At 39.3% G+C, this 18130-nt stretch overlaps 1 protein-coding gene across 5 annotated transcripts in view; it reads left to right on the top strand.

Moving 5' to 3' along the window:
• ACIN1 (apoptotic chromatin condensation inducer 1) overlaps positions 1-18130 on the top strand; it is a 31977-nt gene that overhangs the window by 879 nt on the left and 12968 nt on the right. For 4 of the 5 annotated variants that reach the window (XM_004474552.4, XM_058293728.1, XM_058293727.1 and 1 more), the window contains exons 2-8: positions 791-856; positions 3317-3428; positions 3851-3970; positions 9876-9964; positions 11049-12323; positions 12783-13001; positions 13667-13782. In XM_004474552.4, coding sequence (XP_004474609.2) covers positions 791-856; positions 3317-3428; positions 3851-3970; positions 9876-9964; positions 11049-12323; positions 12783-13001; positions 13667-13782 — 1997 coding nt within the window. The remainder of the gene's footprint in view (positions 1-790; positions 857-3316; positions 3429-3850; positions 3971-9875; positions 9965-11048; positions 12324-12782; positions 13002-13666; positions 13783-18130) is intronic. The other variant, XM_058293730.1, reaches the window with a different exon arrangement.

The raw sequence follows: 18130 nt of genomic DNA on the forward strand, positions 1-18130 counted from the left end.
TATATTTTGGGGGTTTTGAATCTTCTTGAGTAGATTAGGGTCGGTTTGTCATGAGGTAGATAGGTGGATTGCTGGGTATAAGTTTGGTTAAACTGAGGGAAGGTATGTCCGGTTTTAATTAGGATTAATTAGGGTACGTGGCAGGTAGTACAGATTAGGGCTGGATTGGCTCAAGGATTGAGTTGGCAGACCGTTGCTTTTACAGAAACTGACGATTTCTTTTTGTGTGTGAATTTGAGTCAGACCACAGTTTACATTTGTTCTGTTGCCTTCTCTCTGAAATTTTAATAAATTTGATAAATCTGTATGCCACTTTGCTGGAAACTGCAAGTTCCCTCCAATAGATCTAGTCCTGGGTAACAGTTTGACCAAGTTTATTCAATCAGGTCAGACCCAGGAACCCCGTGTTAGTTTAGTGTGTTTGAAGCTGGTTAGAGTATTTGAAGAGATTTTATGTACATGACGAAATTTAGAAAGGTCAATTGTCAAAAGTGCAGAAGATGTAGGAATTCTAGTACTGGTTCTGTCACTGTCACTGATTTTATGACATAGCCAGGTCACTGATTCTCTATGTACCTGTATTTTACATCTGTGCATTTGGGAGCAGTAACCATGACTACCTTTAAGGGTTTTCTAAAGATGAATGTGAAAAGTGCCAGTAAAAGGCTTTGAGGTCCCTGGAAAATGAGTTTATTTTAAATGTATAGAGCTAGTCATTGTATCTGATGAAGAGGTTGGGGGACAGGGGTTATCCTTTCTGGTTTCTGACTTTTGCCCTTTTCTATACCAGGCTCTAATGCTAGAAAATTTACAAAAACACTCAACACCCCATGCTGCATTCCAGCCAAATTCACAGGTAAGAAAGGTTAATTAGATGGGGTGGACTGTTTGGATATACAGACACACGGAATGATGTTATGTTTTATATTTGATGCTTAGTTCCTTGCCAATATTTTCCTTAGTTCCCTTGGTCTGAACCAGAACAGTTGAATTTCAGTCAAGCCCATTTGAACACAAGACCTGGAGGAAAGAACAGTCTTGAAATGGTGCGTGCAGAAAGGCATGGCTTGGATCTTAAATCATATATTTGCCACTTATTTGAGAAAAGTAGTTGATGTCTTTGAGTGTAGATGTGAAGTAGACAATCAGTAGGGCAGTGACGGAAAATACTTGCTGATTTTTTTGACTTGATTTTCTAAGAATTCAACCCTTTGCATATCAGCCACTATTACTAATGTTAACTACTAACTTTAGCAGTTCCTTTTTAACTTTTAAAAGTAGTACTACATATATAACTCCTAATTTCTCACTTTAACCACTTTCAAGTATATAGTTCATGATATTGTGCTGCCATTACCAATATCCATTATACCCTGGCTTTACGTCACCTCAAACAGGTGATATAAAGCAATAGCTCCCTCTTTCTATGCAGTGACTCTTAAACATCATAATTAGCTCTGTTACTCAGAGCAAGAAACTCACTTTTCTTATCTGTAATATGACAAAGAGTTAGACCAGATCCATCGTTTTATTAACTGCTCTGCTGGGGTTTTGCAGATCTGTTTGGGAGCCTAGGGAAGATACCTTCTTCCCAGTGGAATAAGGTTCATACTCCCCCTCTTAAACTAGATTAAATCTATCTTTATCTGCTTTATACATTGGGTTTCTGCATAAGATTTCTTTTGAAGAAATCATTCCAAAAACAAAAAACTAAAATTCTTCGATGGAATGATGTCTTAGGGTTCCTTTCAGCTTTTAAAGTTCTCTTAATCATAGTGTGTCACACACTTAAAGGAAAAATTCAGGTCTTTGTTAGTGCAATGGTGTGCAGCTTCAGAACTAGATGAAGTCCCAAGATACTGTGGAAAAACAAGAGAGGCCCTCCCTACTCCCTTATCATTACCTCATTAAGCTCTAAGTATCACAGTCTAGTCAGCTTTACAGAGGTTTAGCTAAGTACTTTAACAAGCATAAGAAACTGCATAAGTTGATCAATTTACTATTGTATTCCCTTTGCCCACTGCAATTTAGTCTTTGAAGTTTTGCTTTTATTAACAGAATTTTTGAAACATACATTTAATATGTGCACCTACACTTTATGAATTCCCATTCAGTACCAGGAGACTCATATCTTAACTTAGAAAATAAAAACTTACTACTCTTAGGAGAGATGGCGAATAACATAGAAAGTTTGCAGGTTTTTTCCTTTTTCTGGAGTTCTAATAGGACTTGCTAAGCAAGAAGGACCTGTGAAGAGAAAGCTGAAGAGCAGAATGACTTGGGTGTCTGTTGCTGAAAATGGGAAAAGGGATAAACACCTGGATTTTAAATATTGTTACCAATGATTTCCTCTCACCCAAAGAAAATGGAATTATAAATCTATAAAAATGCTGAGTGGACATCCCTTTTTTTAGTCTCAAAATTTCATACTTTTAATTTGAACTTTGAATTTTGGAGTTGTTAACTCTGTCCATTAATGACAAAATGTTACCTGGATAGGTGGAGATTGATTTTTGAGAGGAACTAGTTAGTACTTTTTTTCCTTTTGGTTTTGATACTACTAAAAGGAAAATTAGATTATCTTTCATTAAAAAGCATAATTTGGGAAGCAGATGTGGCTCAAGCGATTGCACTCCCGTCTACCGTATGGGAAGTCCAGGATTCAATTCCTAGGGCCTCCTGGTGAAGGTGAGCTGGCCCATATAGCAAGCTAGCCCTGCATGGCGAGTGGCCCCGCACAGCAAGCCAGCCGGGCACAGCAAGCTAGTGCAGCAAGATAAAGCAACAACAACCAAAAAAGCATCATTATAAGAATTTTGCTTTCATTTTAAGTTATTTGTACATCAGTATCACTTTTTGGTTGGAAACTGAGTATTTAAAATAAAATATTAGGAGCAGATGTGGCTTGAGCAGTTGAGCACCTGCCTCAACATGGGAGGTCCCGGACTTGGTTCCCAGTCCCTCCTGAAAAAAACAAAAAACAACAAGCAAAACAAAAAACTTCAGGGAAGCCGATGTGGCTCAGTGGTTGAGTGCTGACTTGCCATATGAGGTTCTTGGTTCAATTCCTGGTACCTCAGGGAAAAAAAAAATTATATGCATTTCCTCTTGTCAGCTTCTGTGGATCAAGGTAACTGTTTATTTTGGTCCTCATTATAGGAGTAGCTTACTTAGGAAAAGGTCTCCCAACATTTTTGCTATCTTTCTTGGGCCCAAATAGGACCCAAGGGTAGACTTGTTCCGTGAAATTTTCTCCCTTGCATTTTCCTGGTTTGCTTTCCTAGACTTCCTTTTTTAAAAAATTTCTTTCATGCAGATTGGTGAGGAAATGAGCCAGAACAGTTTCATAAAGCAGTATCTGGAAAAGCAGCAGGAGCTACTTAGGCAGCGTCTGGAAAGGGAGGCTCGAGAAGCTGCAGAACTTGAAGGTAAGCCCAGACCCTCACTTCTTACAAGGAGTTCTTCATTCTTCTCCCTGTCTCTAGGAAAATAGGTTTGTCTGACTTTGCAATCTCAGGATTAAGTCAGGATAACGCTATTGCTTACTTGATTTGGTAGTTTAAAATGGAGCCAAATGAGTTACTATTTACCTTTTGGCAGGGAAGAGGACACTTAACTTGACTGTCTTGTTAGAAGAGGATTCCTCCCTATAGGAAGAGATTTAAATTAATTAAGCTCCCAACTAGATGAGGTAGAGCTTAATTTTAGGGAGTTTTTTTCTGTGTGTACAGTGCTCTTTTTGGTATGTATCTCTGTTTCCGTGCCTTTGCCTGACTTCCTTCATCTGCTACATATTCCCACATGCTGAGCCCTTCACTCCCTCCTTGCCCCAACCCAATCTACTTTGCAGAAGCCTCAGCTGAGTCAGAGGACGAGATGATCCATCCTGAGGGAGTGGCTTCCCTGTTGCCTCCTGACTTTCAGAGCAGCCTGGAGAGACCAGAGCTGGAGCTCAGCAGACATTCGCCCAGTACGTATCTCCCTCCCCACTGCGCTGTTTTGTCAATCCTGCGTAGTTGGTGGGGGGAGGTAGTTAATACCTCCATTCATGCTAAGCCTCCATAAAAATTGCAGGGAAATTCTGTGACATTGACATTTTGACATCTGTTTTCCATGGAAATTATGTCCTTTTTGAAGTCTGCTTTCACCTGTATGTTGTGTTAACTTCTCAAAGTGTTTTATGAGGCAGTATGATTTTTCTTCTCATCTGTACCTCCTTGGTCTCCTCTATCTTTGAATTTGGCACATTACAACAGTTTTCTTCCATCTCTTCACCTAATTGTATATATTATGTGTTGCACATCCAATCACCTCCCTGAAGGTCCATCTGCCTCAGCTTATTAATTCATTCAACAGATTTTATTCCATGCCTGTTGTATACCGGGCACATGTGAGTTATCAGGCATATAGTAGAGAAAAAGACAAGTCTTTGCCCTATTGAAACTTAGTCTAGTGAGGAGATGGACCCAAAAAAAAAAATTACATAATTCATTACATTTGTGCTAAGTGTATGAGAGGCAGTGTAGAGTATTATAAAAGCATATTACAGGGAGCTTTAAATTGTGGGGTTGGTTCAGGCAAGGTTAATATTTCCACATGATAAAAAATGCTATTAAGCATCTGTTTTGCATAGTATATGAAGCCAAGGTCTGTAAGTATAGCCTTTATTTTCTAGAAACTACTGTCTAAGACAGTATACTTTCCAGAGAACATAGTGTCAGTCATTTAGACAATAGGTAAGTGTATTAAACCACTGACAAGTATTTTGAATCATTCCGTATCCTGGTGGTGGTGGTGGTGGTGATGGTGGTATCACTCCATCCATAATACTTTTTGTATGTATGGAGGTTGCTGGTTTTTCTGATTAATACAGAATTCCTTTATGAAAATAGATTTTTAGGAGGTATTTAACAGTAGAAGAGACGTTTCTTGAAAGATTAGGGAAAACGGAGGGCCTTTGAGTCTAATTTTAAGGTTTTAGGATGCTGAATGAAAAATTTTCTTGACCCTAGTCTTAGATCTAAAGGGATATTTTTAGAAATCTTTTAATAAATAATACTTTGGAATTATTAATACTTTAGAAATATTAAGTTATTTTAGAGACTTTTTTTTCTTCTCAAATATAAGAGTAATAAACCCGCAATTGATCCACTTTGCTCTTAGCACTCCTTTTTCCCTAATTGTAAAGACAAGAGAAGGATATTTCTTCTAAAAAAAAAAAGTCAAAAGTATTTATGAATTCATGCTGTATACGTATCTTTGTGTAGAGTATATAGGAAGTTAGAACTGTAGCATTGTAAAGTCTTTTAGGGGAAGAGAAGACAATTGCAAGTAAAACTAAGAGAAGGCAGTATGCGATTAAGTGACATATAAAGTTACAGGCACATGTACCATGGGAATTCAAAGGAGTGAAAGATCCCTGAGACCAGAGTGATTAGAGGGAGCCTCGTGAAGGAGGCATGGGATTTGAGCTGAGCTTTAGAAATGGGTAGGATCTGAATTGGCAGAAAATAGAAAAGAAAAGCTTTTAGAAAGGAACGAAGGCATAGACATGGAATTATATGTGGTATTTTTAAAAGATAAGGCTAATCTAGCCAGAGTAAAGTATTTTTCGTATCTTAGAAGAGTCAGAAACAATTAAATGGAAATGAGGGCTTTGAAAGCCAATGAATATGAGCTTCATTCTGTAGGTAATGGGATCCCTGAAAATTCTTGGTAAGGACCATGTGCTATAAGGACCTATCCTTCAAGAGAGAAAAAGAGAAAGGATGTCTCAATTCTGAATGTGATTTGAAATGAGAATGAGGAATGGGTCCTGAAATAGAAATACAGTTTCAAAAGCACATGAAGACTTAGAGTGGGGCTAGCCAGTCTCTTCAGTGCTTTATGTCATCATTGGGGCTCTGTTCAAGGCTGTAATTGATGGGGAGGGGAGCAGAGATAAAAGGAGATGGAGAGGTAAAAAAATTGTTAGAATTGATGAATGTAAGTTGTAGGGTACAATTAACAATTGCCAAGTGTTTTTCACTGTACTATATGACATAAACTTTCCTATTACCTTGGCTAGAATATGATTCGCATAATAAACTGCTACATTTGGTCACAGCCTTAGAAGGAGCAGTAGTTTGGAGTTTTAGCAGCACCCAGTTGAACTAGTGTTAATGCCTGGTGTTTACCCAGAAATTATATTTGTTTAGATGTAGACTGTAGGTGAATAAATTATTGTTATGGCAGCTTATATGTTGGCTTTGGATGTTCTTAATGAGTCTTAATGGGTTCTTTCTATAATAAGTTGTGTTTTTTTTTAAGGACCGCCTCCCTCAGATGACTTCCTCATCTGTTTGCTTGTTGGTTTTTTTTGTTGTTGTTTTTTAGGGTTTTTTGTTTGTTTGTTTGTTGTCTTGTTCGTTGTTTTGCTTGATATCTGCTTGTTTGTTTGTCTTCTTCAGGAGGCACTGGGAACCAAACCTGGGACCTCCCATGTGGGAGGTAGGCGCTCAACTGCTTGAGCCACATCCGTTCCCAGTACCAAGATTTTTAACAAGATCTTAATTAAAGTAAGGTTCCTAGTAACATATTTTCCTGATCATCAGTGGCACCTGAAGATTTTTATTTTTTTATTTTAAAATATATTTCTAAACAGAATGAGCCAATTCAGTCACAGTTTCTGCTAATTTCCATAGCAGAGCAACCCACAAAGACACAGACAGCACTGATTTTTTAGGGAATATACATCTTGAGACTACAATTTTTAAAACTCCTCCAGTGGTTCTGTTGATCAATTCAATTTATGGGTGACTAAGTGAAAAAATAGTTTTTAGTATCATTATATTCCTCCTATTTATGTGCTTTAGACAAAACCCCAAATAGGAAGGAAGAATTTATTTATAGAGTTCTCCTTTACTCTTTTTTTCCCTTTTTTAGGAGGTATGGGAGATTGAACCCAGGACCTCGTACATAGGAAGCAGGTGCTCAACCTCTGAGCTACATCTGCTCCCCAGTGAAAGTTGTTTCTTTGTTTGTTTTTTAGATTTATTTTTTATTTATTTCTCTCCCCTCTCCCCCACCCCGCCCCGTTGTCTGCTCTCTCTGTCCATTCACTGCATGTCCGCCTGCATTCTTGTCAGCAGCCCCAGGAACCTGTGTATCTTTTTGTTGCATCATCTTGCTGCATCAGCTCTCTGTGTGTGTGGCGCCATTCCTGGGCAGGCTGTGCTTTCTTTGCATGGGGCAGCTCTCCTTGAGGGGCACACTCCTTGCACGTGGGGCTCCCCGATGCAGGGGATACCTCTGCATGGCACAGCAATCCTTGCATGCATCAGCACTGCACCTGAGCGAGGTCACCAGACAGGCCAGGAGGCCCAGGTTTGAACCCTGGACTTCCTTAGTGGTAGACTGACGCTCTTACCAGTTGAGCAAAATCCCCTTCCCTGTTTGTTTTTAGGAGGTACTAGGGATTGAACCCAGGACCTCATACATGGGCAACACTGAGCTAATCCACTCCCCAAAGAGAGTTGGTTTTTTCATTTGTTTTTAAAAGGTACTGGGGTTCAAACCTGGGACCTCTTAAGTGGAAGACAGGCGCTTAACCACTTGAGCTACATCTACTCCCCTTTACTCTCCTTTTCTTTCTTTTTTTTTTTTCCTTTACTCTCCTTTTTGACTTTTGCTCTTCACCACCTTCTTCAGATTTTTCTAAGGTATTGGAGCCAGCATCCATCTCCCATAGTCAGAAGATGTCTAGATTCCTTTTGTGTCATGACTGGGTATACAAAAATCCCTACTGCCTTTAATTTTTTCAAAAAGTACTCCATTTAGGAAAATTAGGGGAAATGAAAAAGCATTTTTAAAAATGGATAAATGTTCAAAATGGGTTCTTTAATACAGGTATAACCACAGGTGATCTTAGCCAAACCTTGCTTTGCAGAGAATATAGCTTTCATTCCTTTCTGTCATATCACATCTGTACCATGTGTGACATTTAGGTTTGACATCATTGCCAGATCTGTCCTCTTAATTCCTTCTTCTTTTTATTCATGGATTCCTTCTGAGCATATACTTTGCTGTGATCTCTAGCTTCCTCAATTCTGCAAATCCTGCCTAAGTCCGTGTTTTCTAGGATGATGAAACTGTTTTTCTCTATGGCCTTTAAACATTCACCTTAGTACATCCTGTGCTGTCTAGCAGCTACTTTTTCCTTTCTCCTGAAGGCTTTTGTCTTTGGAATCTTGGAAATCTTAAAATCACCTGGGCTTGTTTTTCAGCTTCTAAAATATTCGTCCATTATTAGTATTGGTGCCTCCCTTTGCTAAAGCTCAGTTTCTTCACATTTATTAATATAGCAACACATATTATCTGACTTAAGATACTCTTTTGGCCATGTCAGCTTTCCTAAGAGCTTGTCTGCATCATATCAGATCCTTCCAGAGGGGCTAGAAAGAGATTTCTTATCTCTCCTGTATATTTTGTTTCACGTCTGTGGGTCCCCTCCAGTTCTCACTTTCCTCCCTCCCTCCCCCCCCCCAAAAACAGTGATCATCCTAAACAGCTCTGGTTGTTTTCTCAGATCTATTTGATTACTATATTACTAAAGTGATTCCAGGGGAATGAGCTAGAATCCTGTTACTGCAGTTTTACAATGTCAAAATAACTTTGTAATCCAGTAAAATAACACATAGGTAGAGAAAGTTGATGTCCTTTAAAAAAACAAACAGGAGTAAATCAGCTTCTTTCCTTGAGCCTTACAAAGGAACTTTGCCTATAATTCATGGAAAGTATTCTTTTCTTTTGATTTCACTGATTTTATAATTTAACCTATTCCAGGTCACTAAATTATGAAATTATTGTTGATTATTGTAGCCACCACAGTATGCTCTCCAAATTTTTGTTGCAGAGTCTGGCCTGTCACCATACTTTCTAACCGTAGAATCCTATACATACACCTGTAATGAGGTTGCAAGTAATATTCCCTTACCCAGTTGGGAAATGTTACATATTCAAAGATCCTGTTCATCAAGTGATCACAGAGTAAAGCATTACAAGCTATGTGTAGTCTTATAGTTCATTTTATTTCATTTCTTTTGTTATTTTAATTTGTCTCATCATTATTTGCATTGCTACTCTAATATTTTAATACTGGTAGGAAACTTATTGATCTTCTAATTCAGCTCCTCCTTTTTCTCAGTCAGAAAACTGAAACCCATATTAATTAAATGGTTTACCCAAAGTCATCTCTTTCATGGAATGTGAGTGAAAACTTTTTTCCAGTTTTACATGGCATTGTTATTCAAGATGACCCAGAGTTGGTGATTTTCAAGCTTTCTTTTAGTAGTAGAACTCTCACCTTGAACTCTTAATACATATAAAACACAATTGAAAACCTTAATATAATTTCTAGGAACTTTAGAGCCCTGAAAACCATTGAGCTAAGTATTTATTTCATGGATTGTAGTTTTACTATTTGATTAGTATATTAATCACAATAGTTTGGTTAAAACTAGCAAATATTAGCAATAAGCAGTTCAAAAAAAAAAATGAACACAGAACATAGTGAAGTCTTGAGCTTTGATTAAGAGTACCAAAACACTTTATAGAAATCAGTGCCCTGTACATTTATTCATCTCTGCTAGATCGTTTGAAAGCTTAGGAGTTATTTATTTGAGTTACTTAAACTATGTGAATTTGAAAATATGCTAGACATGCGCAGCAGGAACTAACAGTAAGATCCTAACCTTAGTTCTTTATATAGTCTTTCCTTCTGCATAGAAATTAAAGAAATTGACAGATATGTACTGACCAGCTCATATGCTTTTAGAAAACAGCCATGCATGAATGTTCATGTTACGATTATGGCCTGATTTTCTTTTATTTGATAGGAAAAAGCTCCTCTCTCTCTGAAGAGAAAGGTGAATCTGATGATGAGAGACCAAGGAAAGGAGAAAGACGATCATCTAGGGTCAGACAGGTAATTCAAATACTTCCTAAAGCATCCATCACCTATTTGGGTTATCTCCCCCTTTTCTTCTTCCTTTTCAGACTGTTCATATCTGGATTTCTGTAGTTATTTTTCTCCTCTTTGTCATCTTTTTCTTCTTTTTGCAAATTTAAATCTGGGGAAGCAGATGTGGCTCAAGTGATAAGGCCTCCACCTACCAAATAGGAGGACCCAGGTTCGATCCCTGGGGCCTCCTGGTTATAAAGAAGAGAAAGCAGGCATGCATGGTGAGCCAGTGCCCACATGATGAGCTAAGTGCCCATGTGAGTGACTGCACAGCTAGTCAGTGCCTGTGCGGCAAGCTGAGTTGCCTGCATGGCAAGCCAGTGCCTGCACAAGTGAGTCATGCAGCAAGATGATGACCCAACGAAAGAGAGACAGAGGGGAGAGTCAAGGTGAAGCGCAGTACAGACCAGGAACTGAGGTGGCACAATTGACAGGGAACCTCTCCACATCAGAGGTCCCCAGGATCAAATCCTGGTGAACCCTAACGGAGAAAGACAAGAAGAGAAGACAAAAAGAGAAATAGATACAGAAGATCACACAGCAAATGAACATAGATAGCAAAAACAGCAGGGCAGGGATAGGGGAGAAGGAGAGGGAAAAAAATAAATAAATCTTTAAAAAAAAATTTTTTTTTAATCTGTCCCAGCCTTCAGTTTCTAAGCAGATACATAAACAATTATGAAAATTCAGACTGGTTTATATTATAAAGCACATTATTAGAAAAGATATGACAATGAATTATTCCATTAAACCCATAAAGCTTATCTTATTTGACGTAATGTGAGCAGAATACAGAAATGTATGCATAGTATAATTAGGCTGTGCAAAAACTAGTTGCGCTTTCATTGTTGTATTCCTTTTGGTCATTCTCTCTATTTTGATTCCCCTAAAGACCTTTATTAGTTGTGATTGTCTAATGTCATGCCTGTTTCTCTGTTGCTGAAAGTGCATATCAAGTTTCTCCTTCCTAAGTGTATTTTATGAGATACTTTTTTCTTCTTCGTTGGTTGTAAGTGTACTAAGAGGCATTATATGTCTTTTCTTTCAGGCAAGAGCAGCTAAACTCTCTGAGTGCAGCCAGGCTGCTGAGGAGGAAGAGGATCAAGAAACACCTTCCAGAAACCTGAGGATCAGAGCAGATCGAAATTTGAAAACAGAGGAGGAAGAGGAGGAGGAAGAAGAAGAAGAGGAGGAAGAGGAAGAAGAAGAGGAAGAGGAAGGACAGAAACCTAAAGAGGTACCAATCCCAAAACAGTTTAAGGAGGAAGAAGAGGTGGAGATGCCCCAAGCAAAACCAGAGGAGAGAATGGATGAAAGACCCAAAACCATAAGCTCCCTGGAACAGGAGGGGTTAGAGAGAGGGGGGAGAGTGACAAGATCCCAGGAAGAGGCTAGAAGAAGTCATCTGGCCAGATATCAGCAGGAGAAAGAGATGAAAACAGCTTCTCCCCTTGAGGAAGAAGGAGAAATAAAATCTTCAAAAGGCTTGGAGGAAAAATCAAAGTCCCCTTCCCCTCCTCGATTGACTGAAGATCTGGAGAAGGCTCCTCTTGGGCTACAACCAGAGCAAACTGCCAGTGAGGAGGAGACTCCTCCACCTTTACTTACTAAGGAAGCATCTTCCCCACCACCTGATACACAGCTCCCAGGCAAAGAAGAAATAGAGCCCATGGAAGGCCCAGCTCCCCCTGTCCTCATTCAGTTATCTCCTCCTAATACAGATGCTAAAGCCAGAGAGCTATTAATATCTCAGCATACTGTCCACTTGGTGGGAGGCCTGTCTCCTTTGTCAAGTCCTGCAGATACCAAAGCAGAACCTTCAACAGAGAAAGTGCCAGAGGAGAGTGTCCTGCCTCTGGTTCAGAGAAGCACACTGGCAGATTCCTCGACCCAGAAGGGTCTTGAAACTGAGCCAGAAAAATCTGCTCAGACACTCCCATTAAAAACTGAGGAATTAACACCAGTCAAAAGAATCACTGAGGAACCTCTGAAACCACCGTCTTTGGAACAGAAGGAAGGCAGAAGAGCTTCTCATACCCTTGTCCCAAGCCGCAGTTTGAAACGATCAGCTGGCTCCTCGTCCTCTAGCCGCTCCTCCTCATCTTCATCCTCCAGCTCTAGATCAAGATCTCGCTCTCCTGACAGCTCAGGCTCTCAGTCTCATTCACCTCCAAGATCCAAACAGAGAGGTGTATCCCAGGCACGTTCCCACTCCAACCCTTGTGGTGGTAGATCCAAGAAGGGCTCCGGATCAACATCAGAGTCCAGGTCACGTTCCCATTCTCGTTCTCGTTCACGTTCAGCATCAAGCAACAGCAGAAAAGTGAGTATGGGAGAGTCCTGGGTACACTGATGTTCTCTCCGTACTCTGTTTTTCAACCCCAGGATAAACTTCCTGTAGTCCCCAGTTCCCTGATTAAATTCCCCTCATTTCAGAATCTAATTTTCATTTCACTGATGACTAAATAGGATTCTTTTTCATTCTGAGTCATTTTGACTCCAAAGAAAGTTGAATCCATCTACCCATCTCCACCAGACTGTAACCTTTTTGAGGGTGTGGATGTGTCTTTTTACGTGTGTATCCCAATGCCCAGTAACTAGCTGGGACTTAGTATTTGTGGAATAATCTAGGAAGTCAGAAAGATCACTAAATCAGAAATAAACATAGTGATGGAAAGATCTAGAGTATTAAATTGGGTCAGCAGAAGGTGGAAATCTCAATGATACGCTGAATTTATACCATATGAAATAATGTGCCATATTATATGCTTCACTTCTTCAGTCTCTGAGCCCTGGAGTCTCCAGGGACAGCAGCACCAGCCACACTGAAACCAAAGATCCCTCTTCTGGTCAGGAGGTCGCAACTCCACCAGTGCTACAACTGCAGGTTCTTGAACCAAAGGAGAGGACTACCACTTCCTTGTCCTCTATCCGAGTGAGGCGTATGAGCCAGCCTGAGCCAGCTGAAAAGCGTGTGTGCCAGAGGTTACAGCCTGAGCGGGTAGGCTATTTTGCCCCCTCTCTAGAGGGATATGGGGAATTAGGCTTGATTTTCCATTGTCTTAGCTACAAAACTGAAAAGTCAGTTTGGGCAAGGTTCAATAGAAACATAGAAGGTTGGGAATACCTATTAGATCCCATTTATTTCCAACTTTCTGGTTTATGAAAGCTCTACATGATGCTGAGCAACAGAGTCCTTATCTCAAGGGCTCAGAGGGTCAGTTCTTCCCTAGAATTTTTTTTTTAATGAAATTTTATTAAAGTGTATCACTCATACATGAACATACATAAACTATAGTAAAACTTGTGAATTTACAAAGCAAATATGCATATTATCATATAATGCTCCCATACATATCCCAATCACCAACACTTGGCATTGTTATGAAACATTTGCTCAGAACTCTTTTTCTGCCCAAAAGGAAACTTTCTCAATTCTCTAAAAAAAAAAACTATTAAAATGATTGCTGGCATAGAAATTCTTGATGTACATATCTTTAACCCATATTTTTCATTCTATTTTCTAAAATGAAATAAGATATATAGAGCTATGTGTGAAGCTGGTATTGTGTATGTCCTTCCCGATCTTTTTCCAGCTCTACATTAAAGAAAAGGATCCAAGCAGGTTTAAGTACTTTGCTGTTTGTTTTTGCTATCTCCTGACAGGGTAGCCCGAAGAAGTACGAAGCTGAAGAGGCAGAGCCACCAGCTGCCACACAGCCCGAAACCTCAGAGACTCAGCCCTCTCGGCTACCAGAATCAGAAAGGATTCAGCACACTGTGTAAGTGACATATCTTACTGGGATATAACAAGGAACTAGGAGTGTGGGATAGTTCTTTGCTCCTCATGGTCCTTTGAGTAAAGCAGTTCTTGTTTTCTTTTAAAACATGAAGGCAGAGCTGTATCTGAACAAAGGCTAGACTTCTGTTAACTATGTTGGGAGCTGCCGCCAGAATCCTAAGGTAATCTGAAAAGTGGTGAGGGCATAAGGAAACCCACACCTAGGATCATCTGACCAAAAAACTCCTTTAAGGAGCAAGCAGCAGAGGCTTCTGCTTCCAAACTCAGGTAGTGTAATGGAATTTATTCAGGGTATCTTACAGCTCAATTTTAACTCACTATTACCACTAAACTTGAGCCTGGGAAAGCAGTTTAATAAAGGATATTGAGGGTCTACAAAGAAGCACAGCAATTGTTTTTGTTCTTTTTTCATTAACTTTCTCTATTTTCCCACATTACTATCATTCTTTTAAATACCAGTCTAAGAACAGCAAAATATGAGTTCCATATTAAGTCAGAAATTTATTCCTGGGCCCCTGAGACCGACTACACAATTAGTGAACTTTTTAGTCTTTATGTTAAGTCTCAGAGAAATATTCCTAATCATGTTAAAATTTGTCATTAAACAGGTATGGCATTCATTATTCTGAGCAAGGAATTATAAATTAAGCCACTGAACCAAAATTTCTAGCTTCAAACTCTTCTAGTAAGGCTTCCCATGGAATATGTAAAGTAAAACATGGTGGGAATAAGATTGCTTAGCTTTTAGGCATTAGGAATCCTGAACTGCTTTGGAGAATGTCTTGTGTAGACAATTGGCCTAAATTTGTTTCCTACTTGTTTTCATATCATTTGAATACTAATGCTACCATGTATAATTTTTCCTCTATGTAATAGTCTAATAATTTACTCCCTTCTGGAAGTTTCAGACTATTTTTGTGACCCTGGTTTTTGGAGGGTGGTGGGCAGGTGATGTGATTACTTTCTCCTTTCCCTGTGACTTTAACGATAGTTTTATACTCCTTACTATGGCATTTGCTCTGTGTGTACCCTTGCTAGTCTATTCTAATACTCTTGCCTCTGCTGCCATCTTGTGGCCATTACATTTTGGTTTTAAAGCCAAGAGTTCATTCTACTTCCTCTAAAATTTTTTTGTTTTTCCCTTTTTGGATGGGTACGTTATTCTTTGGAAAGGGATTTTTCTTCTAGGAATAAAGTGAAAACAGCGGATTCTGGAAGGTGTTCAGGATTCCCAGCTACACCATCGATGAGGAAATGGGGTGACATCCTCCCTCCCATATACATCAACCAGAGATCACACCTACCCTCCCCTCCCCATTTCATGGGGGTACAGCATGCCCTTGGTATATCCAGTTTCAAAATAGGTATTGAGAACCTGCTACTAATTGGGCCTGAGGAACTGCCTCCTATGCACCTTAAGAAGCAAATAATTTTCTGAAAGCCTCCTTTCTAGCCCTAAAATTCTGTGGGTCTGTGAAATCCTAACAACAGAAAGGCTCTTCATGCTATGTTGATGCACCTATTTCTAGACTTTCCCATATAGGCCAGGATTAATGAAGTTTGGAATCCTATGCAGAGTTTTACTCCCCAGGTAAAGGTGGCTTTGATCTTTATTTTATGACTGAAGTTATAAATCTAGTCACATTGATTCTGGCAAGGGGGTAGGCAAGTGGCAAGGTGATTGGGCAAATACTGAGATTGGCCATTGTTACTCAGGCATGCTTCAGCAGCCTATTTATTAGAAATACAGTCTGAGTTCAGGAGTAGCTCACACACACCTCTTAACCTGCTTTCCTTCTGCCTACCTGCCTGATGCGCTATACAGGAGCCTAAAAAAAAAAAGATACACCCAAAGGCCAAAACCCAAGGGCTGATCTGGCATTGGATTTGGTAAATGAATCTTTGAGAAGTTAGCCTACATTTCTGGAAGCCCTCCTACAACTGGTTCACAATTCTCTAGTCTTTGACCTCTCTATAGAGTCCTAATGTTCAGGCTGGTGGCCTTCTGGAGCCCTGGATGAATTTTAAAGTGGCATCGGCAGTACTAAATGGAAAAGACCATTTATGACTTAACCTTGGTTTTCCTGTCTGTCACAAGAAGTCATGTAATGTTATAAAATACAAAGTTGGGGCTTACTGATTTAGTGAAGTGTTTAAACAATGACAACAAAAAGATATTACCTCAAGAACCTCTCGTCACTTAGAAGAGATTTTCTAACTTTTTTTTTTGTGGTTGATTAAATCCATTCTGACTCTGTGCTCTGAGGAGTACTAGGTTTATGAGATAAGGGTATCTTTTTCATAGTTTGGAGCAGGAATTTGTGAACTCTCACTCCTTTTTCAGTTGAGCCCTGTTCCAAAATCCAGTCTTCTGCCTGCTGTGGATATAACAGAAATGTCTTCATACAGCAGGAAATAATAATTCTGTCTTTTTACATTTAAAAAAAGGCGGGGGGGGGGGTGGAGTAACATTGTACCAGCAGCTATGTCACCACTGAGCAGTAGTTGATTCAAACCAGATCTAACTGGGTACGCAAACGTAGCCGGCAAGAGCAACTTTAGATTCTTGGCACTATGCATATTTGTTCTTTTGCCTGTGTAGGAGGAAGGAAATGGTTCTTTAAGCCAATATGACAGTAATTGATACTCCCCAGGGGACCTACAATGCCAATATCCCAAATGACACATATTGAGGAAGTAGAATTTGTTGTCATTATAGAGTTTGCTTACTGAAAAAGAGGTGTATCTGAGGATATACCCCCAACACCATACTGCCTTTGGTTATTTTGGAACTGGTATGTTTCTGAGGATATTCTGTATTTAAATTTCACTGCCTGAGGACAATCAGGTCTCACTATTTCTTACTAATTTTATATCAGATCTTCACATCCTCATGAATTTTCTAGAATAACTAAAATTCAAATATACTACAGAAATTGCTTTTCCATTAACTTTACTGAGTCTTATATTCAAATATAAACTACAATGTGATGTTACTAGCCTCCAAGTTGTTTGATCCCTTTCTTCTGGGCTACAAATGCATTGTGTGTGGTTTAATTATAGTTAGAATCTCCCCTCATTCCCCAGTGTTGCGATTTCATACATTTTTCAAAGGTATTAATATTTGTGCAAGAACTTAAATTATGGGGAAAGGAGATGCCTGTTGTCTAAAAGGGACTACAAAGAAAAGCTGTGTGGGGCTCTGACACATAGCTAACAAAGCTTGGGACTGGCCCTACAAGTAGTTAAGAGTCCCCTTTTAAGGTCATTTCAAATTCCTCATTTTTTTGAAAATAAAGTTAAATTGTGGGGAAATAGAAAGCACAAACTTATGTCTTAAGAAGGCCAAGGAGAACATGGTAAAATTCTTACTCTTGAAAAAAAGAGGTAGTGAGAACTTCTAACAGAAAATTCTTCTTCAAAGGCAACTATTTCTAGGGAGGCATACTAGCAGCTCAAAGTATTTTAGGACAGTCAGGCAAGGGGAAGGTTTTTTGAAGGTAACATTCTTTGTGGAGTGTCCATCCTAAAAAACATTTTAAGAAGAAACCTCTTAGTTCTACAAGTATTTACTAAATGTCCACTTTGTAATCATTATGACATCCTAATTCAGAAATATCGTTTGAGCATTTCTTTTTGTCAGACTCTGGCAAGGGGCCAGTCCCTGCCCTTGAGGAGTTCTGCAGGGTGGAGGTGGGTGGCAAGTAAACCAGTGTTTATTACACACAGTGATAAGGGCATTGCTGAAAGACTGTGGCACCAAGCACTGAGTGCCTTTGCATCAGAGAAAGCACAGTCTACTTTGAGAAACAAAATAACTCCAGAAGTGACATCAGAGATAATTGCCCATTAGTGTACAAGGTTTTTACATAGCTTTACCTTGATTGAGGTCATGTAACATTTATTAATGCATGCCATATGCCTGGCACAGTTCCATGAGATTGGAATTATTATTGTCCCCACTTTACAAGATTAAGAAACAAATACACAGAGAGGGTCAGGAACTTGCCCAATATTACAAACTTGTAAGGGGGTGGAGGCAGGGTGAGGATTGGAACCTTAACCAGTCGGACTCCAGAGTGCTCACTCTTAACTGCTACATTACCTCTGAGGAGACAAGGACCATTATGTACTATGTGAAAGAGAACTTTTAAAGTAAGGTATGAACATGACTGTTGTAGTATGTGGTTGGCATATAGGTTTAGAATTTTAAGCAGCCAAGAGGAAATTTCATTTCTGGCTAAAGCTCTGGTATTACAAATCGGCTCCCGAGCTTTTGGTTAAGTTCTCAGAAGCTTGTTTTAGTGTTAAGCCTCTGCTACCACTAA

The sequence above is a fragment of the Dasypus novemcinctus genome, chromosome 3 (genome assembly GCF_030445035.2).
Source record: "Dasypus novemcinctus isolate mDasNov1 chromosome 3, mDasNov1.1.hap2, whole genome shotgun sequence".
In the NCBI taxonomy this organism is placed as follows: domain Eukaryota; kingdom Metazoa; phylum Chordata; class Mammalia; order Cingulata; family Dasypodidae; genus Dasypus; species Dasypus novemcinctus.